At 37.6% G+C, this 12466-nt stretch overlaps 1 protein-coding gene across 8 annotated transcripts; it reads left to right on the top strand.

The window, feature by feature from the left end:
• The first annotated feature begins 298 nt into the window (after positions 1-298).
• On the top strand, positions 299-11731 carry LOC132186209 (uncharacterized). 8 transcript variants are annotated; one of them, XM_088517783.1, is made up of 6 exons: positions 299-3412; positions 6756-7216; positions 7319-7570; positions 7761-7994; positions 9935-10375; positions 11628-11731. In XM_088517783.1, the coding sequence occupies exon 1, from the start codon at positions 1980-1982 to the stop codon at positions 3333-3335; it is 1356 nt and encodes a 451-aa protein (XP_088373909.1). In that variant the 5' UTR covers positions 299-1979; the 3' UTR covers positions 3336-3412; positions 6756-7216; positions 7319-7570; positions 7761-7994; positions 9935-10375; positions 11628-11731. The 8 variants fall into 8 exon arrangements, 6 of the variants coding, with proteins under 6 accessions (XP_088373909.1, XP_088373910.1, XP_088373906.1 ...); XM_088517784.1 differs by lacking the exons at positions 9935-10375; positions 11628-11731 and adding an exon at positions 8251-8861; XM_088517780.1 differs by lacking the exons at positions 9935-10375; positions 11628-11731 and having other exon boundaries at positions 299-3393; positions 7761-8175.
• Positions 11732-12466: the final 735 nt, after the last annotated feature.

The raw sequence follows: 12466 nt of genomic DNA, 5'->3' as shown, positions 1-12466 counted from the left end.
CAGTCCTTGAGGTTCGACACCCTCAATATAGCCCTATCCTACAGGATTCGTACTATTGCGAGTAGTTATTTTTTATTATTGATATTTTTGGACACAAAAATACCACATCAATTTTTGGCGCCGTTGCCGGGGACTGCTTAACGGTTTTATTGTTAACTTTTAGAGATTAATTTTAGCTTAATAATTTATTCTATGTTTTAAGTTACTAATTTTAATTCTGTTTTGTGTTTGATTTTTATTTTTTCTAGAAATTGAAAACAGGTCCGTATGCAGCCTTCTCTGTGACTGCGATCGAGCGCAAGTCGTGTGCGATCGAGCGCACAAACGCACTCCAGCAGGATCCAAGCCAGCAGCGCTCGAGCCCCCTACTCCTGCGCTCGCACCCATTTGCGGTAGTACACTCGAGCGCACCCTGCCGTGCGATCGAGCGCACTTGCGGCATCCTGCATCCAGAACCCTAAGTGCTTTAAGGCCGTTTGTGAGCTTGTTTGTTTATTTTCTGTTTTCTTTTTAAATTTATGTTTAGTTTATGAGAGGTCGTCATTCTTTGTCTTTTCCATTAATTTCTTGTGACCTTGAAATTGAACACACCCTTCGACAAATTAGATCCCAAAAGAACTCTAATTTGCTAGAAGAGCGTTCCACTGAGACCATGGGGGACGGTAACCACGTAGCATTGCAAGATCACTATCTCCCTACCACTTACACTACTCCCACATGTCTTCGGTTGCCGGAAATTACGGCAACCCATTATGAAATTAAGCCTAGCACTATATGAAGTTTACCTTCCTTCTTAGGGCTTAGCACTGAAAATCTTTATGAATTCCTCAGTGATTTCGAAGCAATATATGATACCACTAAAATGAATGGATTCACTGAGGATGCCCTAAGGATGCGTCTTTTTCCTTTCTCCCTCAAGGAAAAAGCCAAACATTGGTTTCAGTCCTTAACACCCAATTCTATCACTTCATGGGCTCAATTGCAACAAGAATTTCTTAAGAAGTATTACCCCATAGGAATGACCAATGACACTAGGAGAGCCATTACTACCTTCTCCCAATATGAGGGAGAAGACTTCCATGAGACTTGGGATAGGTTACAGAGCTTGCTTAGATCATGTCCACACCACGCTGTCCCAAAATGGCAGCTAGTGCAATGTTTTTATGATGGCCTAACTGAGTCCAATAGAAAAATGGTGGATGCATCATGTGGGGGAACTTTCATGTTAAAAAGTGAAGATGAAGCATGGGCTATGTTTGAAAATTTGAGTAACAATTCTCTTCAGCAGGTTTCCACCAGACGAAGGGCACCAGCACCTAAAGCACTCAAGACAGAGAGTTTGTATGAAGCAGGCCATTCCCCAAACATAGCCAACCAAGTAGTTGAGGCTATCACCAAGAAGCTAGATCAAGTTTTGATGACTGCTGGTTTTGTTCCTAATACTGCCCAAATGCACACACCACATGAATCTTGCTCATTTTGTTCAAGTCCTATCCATCATGTCAATAACTGCCCTCTTGTTGGAAATTTTACTGATGTTGCTAATGAGCAGGTTAATGCAGCTTTCTCCAAACCGGGTAATGATCCATACTCCAATACCTACAACCTCAGGTGGAGAAATCATCCAAATTTCTCATGGAAGAATTCAAATTCGGGCAACTCAGCCCTAGGGCCATACAATCAAGCTCAATCCAACAGGCAGCCTTACCAACCTCATTCCACTTACCGGCCTCCACAGCAGCACTACCAGTCTCCATCAGAGTCTAATTTTGAGGATTGGATTCTAAAAGCAGTGAATGAGCTAACCAGCGAGATAAAGCAGTCAATCAAATCTCAAGAGGAAAGAGTAAAGAGTAAACTCACATACCCAATCCATTGCCAACCTAGAAGCTCAAGTCGGACAACTTGCCAATGCCCTCAACAGGAGGGATGATGGAAAGCTTCCAAGTCAGCCAGTGACCAACCCTAGGGGACTATACATGGTAGAAGAAAGCACATCTCATCTGGAGCAAGTTCAAGCCGTCACCACATTGCGAAGCGGAAGACTAGTTGACAATCATGTGGAAGAAAAGAAGGATGAGCAAATTGAGGCCCCACAGAATCTGCATCAGGACAAGGGTAAACAAGTAAGCATTGAGGCATCTTCATCATCTGCCCCCACTCCTAAGGTACCATATGAGCCTAAGGTCCCATTCTCAGAGCGGCTTAAGGCACCCACCCACTTTGGGAAACAAGGAGAGAAGATACAAGACATGATGGAAACCTTCAAACAGGTTCAAATCAACATCCCACTCCTTGATGCCATCAAACAAATTCCAGCCTATGCAAAATTTCTCAAGGACTTGTGCACTCAAAAGAGGAAGAATCAGAAGCACATTCCCAAGAAGGTCATTCTCACCGAGCAAGTAAGCTCTCTGATTCAGCATAACACTCCTCCAAAGTTCAAAGACCCTGGAGCGCCTACAATTTCGTGCGTCATCGGAAACACTGAGATTGAGAGAGCTCTCCTCGACTTAGGAGCTGGTGTTAATCTGCTTCCATACTCGGTATATCAGAAACTGGGCTTAGGGGAATTGAAACCGACAAGTACTGTCTTGCAATTGGCTGACCGCTCGATCAAGAAACCCCGTGGGATTGTGGAAGATGTCATTATCAAGGTGGACAAGTTCTACTATCCAGTTGACTTTATAGTTCTGGACACAGAACCGGTCTTAAATCCAGAGAAGCAGATTCCAGTAATCCTTGGGCGTCCTTTCCTTGCCACAGCCAATGCATGCATCAATTGCCGGACTGGAGTAATGAAGATCTCTTTTGGGAATATGAAGATCAGATTGAACATCTTCAATACCTTCCAGAATGCGCCTAATCAGAATGCATGTTTCTTCTTGGATGACATTGAAGAAACTGTTGAAGACCCACCTCCTGATCCTCCATCTGGAGCCCCATCATGGAGCAACCCACCGGAGCCAATGCCTCTCACTTCAAGTACTCCACCACTTGATGACAACCCCACAGGGGACATATTTCATTCAAAGGTTGCTAAAGTTGATTTCATTGGGGTAGAAATTTTTTTGGCAAATTCCCTAGCTACCTTAGTTTTTGAGAACTCCCATAGAGAAAAGAGGTTGATCATGAAACCAGTTCGGGACAAACACCCTGAACATCGTCATGGGGAGCATCAAGACCTATTAGCTGAGATAAGCAGTTTTAGGATGTTAAGAGGAATCCTCTTCCTTGTGGAGTGCTACATGATCATAAAGAAGAAGAGGTGGAAGAGCTTGATTGGACTTCTGAAGGATCGAGGTAAGATCCTTCGGGACTCGGACTTACATTGAGAAATACCTCATAGGATCAAGCGTAGGCCCTATGCGCTTGACTCCTCACTCCACCAGGGTACATGATCTTCATCCAGGTTTATTTTATCCATTGTTGCTTCATTCTTTGTTTATCTTTTTACAACAATGTGTGCACTTGATTGGTATTTGGTTGGAGTATCACTTTATTTTTAGAACATGTGTTTTTGCATTCAAGTTTGGGGGTATGATATGCCCACATTTGCCCATTCAGGTATTTTTGTACTCTTGATCTTATCTTTAGTTCTATACATACATTGGGGACAACGTATGATTCAAGTTGGGGGGTATGGAAAAATAAAACACAGTCCATTATTATTGTTATGTCATTCTTAAGCATATGGTTGAACTTTGATTTTGGTTTGAAATTCATTGGTAGGCTTAAAGTTGTGAACACATGATCATATGACTTAGGGATTTTGAGTCTTATTACTTACTTTTGGCAACATGAGATGCTTCTTGTTTCAATTTAAATCTATCTTGAGCACACTAGCACATATCTGTGAGGTATGAATTTTGAGACCAATTATGTTTGTTTTCAATATTTTGAATTCTGTTGGGTGACATATTGGGTGAATAACTTTGGCATGCTAAAAAAAAAAAAAAAAACAAACAAAAAACAAAAAACAAAATCAAGTTTGAATTTTTCACTGAGTAACTGGACCTCTTGCCTCATTAAGCAGTGAGTATTCGCATCAAAAAGTGAAATTTTTGGGTTGATTAATAAAATCGCTAGCTTAGCTTCGTTGCCTTTTTGACTCGAGTTAGTAAGTCCTGAGGGTGTCTTTACACCTAATGCTCTAAAGCCATTTGGTTTGTGAGACATTGGCCTAACACTCGATACATGAGTCAACTAGAAAGCTTAAGGGAGCTAAGCATTACAAAAACTTAAAAAATAAAAAATAAAATAAAAAATAAAAAATAAAAAAATAAAAAAATAAAAATGTATGCCTTGGTTGTTTCATTTGATATGAAGTCCAATGAATTCTGAGATGATGATTCATTCATATTGGAATTATTTTGAAGCCTCATGACTATGTGTTAGTTCACTTTGCACTAATTGAAATTTGTGTATCTCAATCTGCCATTTGTAAGTGATTTGACATGTAAATTCTTTGGAATTTTGAAGATGGGGTTTATAATTTTAAGCTTACTAATGAACGAGAATCATTATTTTTGTGATGCTTTATCCTTTTGAATGACATAATGATGACAATGTTTGTGAGTCTCATTCCTGGAAAACCCTCACGAGACTTCACTCGTCCTCTAGGGAATTCCTAGGGGTTTAAAAGGCTTGTTGCATATGCTAAATGCAACCGTACATCCCACGAAAGTTGGATTTATCTTTTTGTTTTTTAGTTTATTTTCTGTTTTATATTGCTAAGGGACTAGCAATATGTAAGTTTGGGGGTGTGATAAGCGCCGAATGTTGCACATTCAAGCCCCTTAATTTGCATATGTTAATTCCTTAGCGTTGTTATTTGTTTGATTTTGTTTTGTTTTTGTGTTTTCAGGTTATAAATAAAGATGCAATTAATTCCATTGATTTTGGGCTTAAAAGAACACTTTGAGAAGACCTATAAGATATGGTTAAACTTAACCAATCATGGTTAAGTTTAATCAAATAAAGAAAATGATTAATTCGGAATTTTTCAAATTGGAGTCAAAATCGGATTGGATTCAAATTTGGATTCTGCATACATTTCGGTATTTTGGCTATAACTTTTAGCTCAAATATACGATTTAGGTGATTTGAGCGGAACTGGAAAGCTAACTCAAATTTCTACAAATCATTGTGAAATAGTATTTTCCTAATTCGGAGCGCCGCAATGCCAAAATCGCCCCTCAAGATAGGAACGCAATTCTGGGCGAATCATATTCCGATTTTGATTTGGTTTTCAGTCTCCCAATTAGACTGGGAGACTGCTCTCCGGTTTTCTTAGGGTTTCTATGGTTTTTAGGGTTTTCCAATTCCCTATAAATAGGGCTCTAAACATTGTAAACAGACACACTGCTTTCTAGAGCAAAATTCAGTAAAATTGTCTTTGGAGCATAGAAGATCATGAGCGACTAAACCCCTTTGTGGGGTGTTGATGTAACCCTATCGAAGCACAATGGTTTGATTGTATTTAATTTCTAGATTTTTAATTTATGCATGTTGATTGTATAACTATGAGGATTGCTACAATTGATTTATGTTCTTCATATTAAATGCAATTGTTCTTAAATTTCAATATCAATATTTGTGAAATTCTTCTCTTGCCTTAGAAAGTATTTTACTTTTGTTGATCTCAAATCATTCTTGTTTTTTGTGATTATGAGAATGATGGTTATACAATGAGTGTAATTGACATATGATTAATAGGATTTGATAAGCCATGCCTAGGGAAGACAGATTGTACTACAACCTAGTTTAGTGTAATTTAGGTAGACAGTTAGTGCCAACCGAAGATGGGTTATACTTATTCATTGATTGTATGTATCCTGTTAAAGGTTTGATAATTTATACCTAGGTAAGACGGGTCGTACCGCATCTTAGTGGTTAGGTGGACGATCCATGCCAACCGAAGATAGATTATGCTTATTCTTTAATAAGGTAGTTTCTTGTTTATTTATAACATACATAGAATGAATTTCTGGGATTAATTATGATTAGCCATTGTTGTGCGGATAGAGGTGAAATCAATACTCTACACTCTAGCTCTTATTTTAAATCTATTTTATTTTCATGCAGTTTAGTTTTTAAGCAAATCAAAACCCCTTTTAATTAAGTTAACTTTAATCTTTTAAATTTTGATAATTAAACCCCTGCAGTCCTTGAGGTTCGACACCCTCAATATAGCACTATCCTACAGGATTCGTACTATTGCGAGTGGTTATTTTTTATTATTGATATTTTTGGACACAAAAATACCACATAAGCTAACGTCACAAGTTGACCTAGTATTTTACGTCGAAGATGAAAGGGACCCAGATTGGGCTTGCACTGTAAGGACTAAACCTAGAAACGTATATGACGTTGGTTAGGGTGAAGGTCCTCATGATGAATGTGCCAACTACCACAAGTGTGAGTTGCTCTTATTGACCAGTAATAATGAAGTGGATCTGCAGGATGACGTCGAATACGTCCGACCAGACTTAGATCCAATCCAAGCGTATGTGATTCAAAAAAATAAAATTATATATATATATATATTTCACATTAATTGACTGGTTTCCTGTTATTTATGTCTACATTGATTGATAATTGTTCACTAATTATTACGTCAACACAATTAATTAATTTGTGCATTGGGTAAATGGTATATATCTCATTTTTAAATATGTGAGTCATTTATATATAGTGGTGCATATTTCATCTATTGTATACATAATTTATTTGGTGTGTGATGTATTTTGCAGGTTCATGTGAGTACTAGGGGGAAGACTAGAGCACGGAGGTCCAGACTTGTAGTATGGTCATCACCGGCGCATGGGTCAACATCGTGCGACCATGATGATAGCGAGCCACAGGTCGACGTTGCTATGCTTATGAGGCAGCAACCGGGGTATAGACCAGTACTTCCAGATCATGTAGAAGGGCAGTCCCCTGTACCTAGTCCATACATTCCGACAGGACTGACCCAGCTGGGGTATCAGTATCAGCCGTCCCCGCATGCCTACTCCGCTGCCGACAATGAGTGAGTTAGGATTGTGTTCTCATGGCCATGTAGAGCGGCTCTTCCCCCACAGTAGCACATGTGTGGACGATAGTGAGACACAGGAACCGAAGGACATGGATGATGGGACAAGTGCCACGCATGACTCGTAGCCCGAGGACCCTACTCTACAAGTGTTGGGCAGTAACCAGGTCTGGACTATAAGTAAGTATGTATGCTAGAAATGCCAATATTGAATACATATATATGTTTTGTAGTTAGTATTGAATTCCAAATAATTAGCATCGGTAATTATTAATGTGTTAGGCATTAATCGAGATGGAAGCACCCATATTCAAGTGTTGACCATTAAAGCCTCAAACAAGACGTGGGAAATCCCCAATGGGCAAATGGTCGTGTGCGAGTACAATAATGCGTGGCAGCCCGTAGGATTTAGTGGTTTGAAATTTAGAAGGACGACTGGTAATATTATAAGGAGTGGGAATTATGTTAGATTACGGGGACGAGGGGACGAAGGTATCGCAACGTACGAAGGAAGATATATGAGAGGCCTTGATGGTATTGTTAAACTATATGTTATATTATAGCATGTGTATCTCATGATGCCAAACACCCCTAATGCAAGAAATATATGCCTTAATGTTAATATATATATCAAAAATGAAATATATATATATATATATATATATATATATATATATATATATATATATATATATATATACGCCTTATTTTTTAACTTATGCAGGTGGACTTCTACATCCTGCCTGAGTTCGATCTCGTTGCCGTAAAACGGGATGCGTTCCAAGATATGGGCGTGAAGCTGAAGAGTTGGAGACACTCAGTAAAAGATGCTCTTAAAATTCAGCCGGGTGATACTCTTAAAACCGTGAAGGCGAGAATGGGGAAAGATTTCGTTGACAACTATGACCCCTTCGACTTGGACGTGTTGTTGGATAAATGATGTGACCTGAAAAATTAGGTAGGTCACGAGTTGTATTACTATTTTGTGTAGTTTCATTATGTGTTAGGGCTGATATATTAAGAATGTTAATTGTGTAAGAGTATGCTACGTATATAAAGGGATTGCGAGCATTGAACAACATGCCTCACTGCACCGGGTCGATGTTAAGTGCCAAAATATTCATATTTTAACCCTTAAACTTATATGTGTTAATTCCTTAGTATTGTTAGTTTGTACTATTTTACTTCCTTTTTATATTTTCTTTGTTCTATAGGTTTTTGGAAGAAAAGAAAGCGTTTCCGAAAAAATTCCAAGCTTAAAGGGCAAATTGGGAAGACCTAGAAGATATGGTTAAGCTTAACCAATCATGGTTAAGTTTAATCAAATAAAGGAAATGATGAAATCGGAATTTTTCAAATTGAAGTCAAAATCTGATTGGATTCAAAATTGGATTCTACATATGTCTCTGTATTTTAACCATAAATTTCAGCTCAAATATCAGATTGAGGTGATTTAAGTGGCATTGGAAAGCTAACTCAAAATTATATAAATCATTGTGAAATATCATTTTCCTAATTAGGAGCATCACTATGCCAAAATCACCCCACAAGATAGGAACTCAATTCTGGACAAATCCTATTCCGATTTGGACTTAGGTTTTCTTTATCCTAATTGGACTAGGACTTAAATCTCCGAATTTACTAGGATTACTAGGGCTTCTAAGACTCTCCTAAGTACTATAAATAGACCTCTAAGCCTCACAATTCAATGGAGAATTTCAGGGAGACTACTTTGGGGAGAGGAATTGGAGGCTACTTCTAGGAGCGGTTTTCGGTTCTTTCTTTACCTTTTCTTTTAGTTTTATTTTAATTACGTATAACTAACTTTTAAGGAGGGCTAGATTATTGAAGCCCTAATTATGTTTATTTAATATTTCAATATTGGCGCCATTGTGATAATCATATTGTGTTGCTTAATTTGATTAATTCCTGTTTTCTTGAATTCCTCATATGTATGTGATTGGCCATTATATGCATGTGGTATGGACAAGTAAATTAAATCAATTTGGATGACCGAGTCCTGGGTTTAATAAGAGTAACAAAAGAAATTCACATTGGGTTCTTGGATTAATCAACATGGAAAATTGGGAGTATACACCCATGCCCTAGGTTCCGTGAGTTTGTCGATTTCCATAGATTTATACTTTCTTAAAGAACAACTTAGTATACACCCATGCTAAATCCTTTAAGAAAGAAAAGAGTTAGAGTATACACCCATGCCTAACTCGTTGCTTATGGAAATCAATAGCTTAAAGAGTATACACCCATGACCTTAAGTTGGCAAACATTAGGTATTCATAATATGATTGGATCATTGACATATTGTTATGCTATCTAAGCATAATTAGTGGTAGATATCAAAACCCTAGCTTTACCTTTACCTTTACCTTATCTTTATATCTTTTTATTTCTTTTTCATAATATCAATTTAGTGACAACTTGATATTTTCTTAATTAATTCTAAATAAAATCAACAATCTCTGTGGGATCGATCTTGTACTTGCTACTCATTTGATCTTGTGCACTTGCGAGTAAAACATACTAAATATTATCTATTAATTTAGGTAGTATTTGACACAACAATCAAAGAGCTTTGCTAGGGTGACACATGAAGAGGTATGTGTCTCATTTACCACACACACACACACACATATATAACCATATGTTTATGTTTTTTTTTTTTTTAACTATTTTTTTTTTTTTATGCAAACCGTATCTTTGGGCCCTCCTCCTATTCGCACACAATCTTACATCTCAACATACAAGAAGAAGGATAGTGACTATCCAAATGATATGGTCAGGGAGTGATGTGTATGCTACTCACCGATATATCTTGTGATAACTTATTTATGATTAAGGTACCTTACATGACGCACTAACTTTTAATTTAACATATAGGAGAGGATGAAGGAGCTGATACCCACTGACTCGGCATTAACGTCGAGCGTGACTGAAGGGACGGTACGGTGGGCACCGAATGACGCATATGCCCAGGCGTACGAAAATAAGCCTGAGTACGCTGGCAAGGTTCGATAGGTTGGTCCGAATGTTCTACCTGTGCGGGGCAAGCATACACTTGTACTATACACCGTCCCAAGCACGGTCACCGAACCCTGGGAACTCCACGGTCTCACAGATGACTGAGAGGATTAGAGAACTTGAAGCGGAGAGGGCACAACAAAGAGCACAGATGGATGAGATGGCTAAATGAATTGAAGAACAAAATGCTCAGATGGCAGCAAAAGATGTAATAATTGACGCCCGTTTTCGCCAGCTTGAAGCCATGTCCGGGTCGACCTCCGGATCCGCGCCCGAGGTGACTCAACATAGGAGACAGAGGTAATGCTATATTTGTGTTGTTTTTGTTTTTCTTCTGTTAACATGACTATAGCCTGTATCGATCACTTTAACGGTTAAAATTCTGTTTGCACAAAAGTCTCAGTTAGCAACGCATTGTTACTGTGGTTCATTTTAGAACAAACGTATCTTTGCACCACTGTATATTTGTGTTCGGATTTTTGTATTGATTATCATTAGATTTCAGAATGATATTGCAACTCTTGGTTCACAACTCATTCGCAGTTAGTGCAGATAAGATGTTCGATGATGATGCTGTTGAGTTGGATTGAGCAAGGGGTTTTCCATCGCAGTTTATTAACTTGTATATATATTTTGTTCCTGTTTTGTTGATGTATATAGTTAGATCAAACTATATCTATTTGTGATAACAGAGATAGTTTGAATGTTTGTTGAGACTGGTTTATTTGTCATGTGGCGCGCAGATGGATAGTTCTTTTGTATATTTGTGTTGTGTTGGAACTTTTTTTGGATGTGTCAATGTAGTAGATATGCAAATTGTCTATCAAGTTAACACATAAATCTGGGTATAAACTCGAATAGTTCAGAAAATATATACGGAGGAGCAATATTTTTTTTTTTAAAATTACCTATTTTACTGACGTGGCAGGTTTCTGACATGTCACTACTTATTGACGTGTCAAACCGTGTGCCACGTCAAAACAATTTATTGACGTGGTGAAACTGCAATGCTAAAAAAAAAAAAAAATTTGAAGTGCCAATTTGACGTATCGAAATTAGCACGTCAAAAAATTGGAAGTTTTGACACCCGCCTTTTTAACCTTTGACACATGTCAAAAAAGGTTTCTGACGTGTCAGTATGCTTGACACGTCAAAAACTATTGGTCAAGAAAAAATTGTTTTTTTGTAGTAGTTATAGCTGAAATGCATATGATGTTTTATATAGTTCGTGCTCAGATATGCTCATATGCGCGTGTTTCGCTTGAGGTAGTGAATGCATGTTTATATGTATAGCTAAGTTATATGATGTCTAGAAATATATGACTTAGATGGGCTATATATGTATGTTTTCAAGCAAGAGATTGGATCGTACAGATATACTCCCAGCTAAATATTACGTTTCCAAAGGTTACTTTAAACTCATGGTAGCAAATGAAAAATCGGTTCAATACGAAAAGTTAGTAATTTTTATACCCATTGAGCTTGTGAACTCATAATTCCGACTATGTGAAGTGGTAACCTTGTGATCGCATAAATGATATTGTTCATGCAGGTACCGGCGATATTGATGAGGATCCGATAACCTTGTACTTGCGCTACTATGACTGAGGCCATTGGATGCCGAATGCTTGAGAAATCAGACTATTAGCTAATCCATCTTTGGGGTCGTATATCTTTCGTACGTTATGTTCATAGACTTTGTGATACATATGGCATTTGTGTCGTATGTGACACTTTTGTATGGTCTTTTTTTTTTTTTTGTATATAAAAGATAGATGTATAAGCTTTATATATAAGGAAATGCTAGATGTTTTTCTTGTATTCTCATAGTATTCTCCTGGTCTTATGTTTATATTATTTTTTAAAAACGAGAAATAAGGGCCAATTTCTTTCTTTCTTTTTTTTTTTTTTTTTTTTTGCTTTTTTAGATAATAATATACATCTGAGACCAAAAGAATATGAAGAGAACACCTAGCATTTCTCTTATATATATATAAAAGCTTTGTGTTACATTTACTCCCTTGTGCAATATGTTTCCGCTGCTAGGTTATGGAACCCTATTATATATGTTCATGTCCATGTCCATGTGTGATTATAAAATGTATGTATGATACAAGTTATTGTAATGACTTGGCTACAAATTTATTCTATGATTTCCGTACCTTTTTTTTTTTTTTTACAAACCTTGGGTTCAAAAACTAGAGAAATTACAAAAGGTCCAAATAGAGAAGGAGAGAAATAAGGGTGGATCTTTTTCACTACAAATTGGGATGGCAGGAAGTAAGTGGGAATGCAACCCAAATAAACTATTTCCGTGGCCCAATATGCCACAAGATGGACGTAGAACCCAGTAGCAAGTCAACTTGCTAGTAGTAGAGCACTGAGCTAACT

This window comes from Corylus avellana, chromosome 6 (genome assembly GCF_965113065.1).
Source record: "Corylus avellana chromosome 6, dhCorAvel1.hap1.2, whole genome shotgun sequence".
Lineage (NCBI taxonomy): Eukaryota > Viridiplantae > Streptophyta > Magnoliopsida > Fagales > Betulaceae > Corylus > Corylus avellana.
This window is presented reverse-complemented; position numbering and strand designations above follow the sequence as displayed.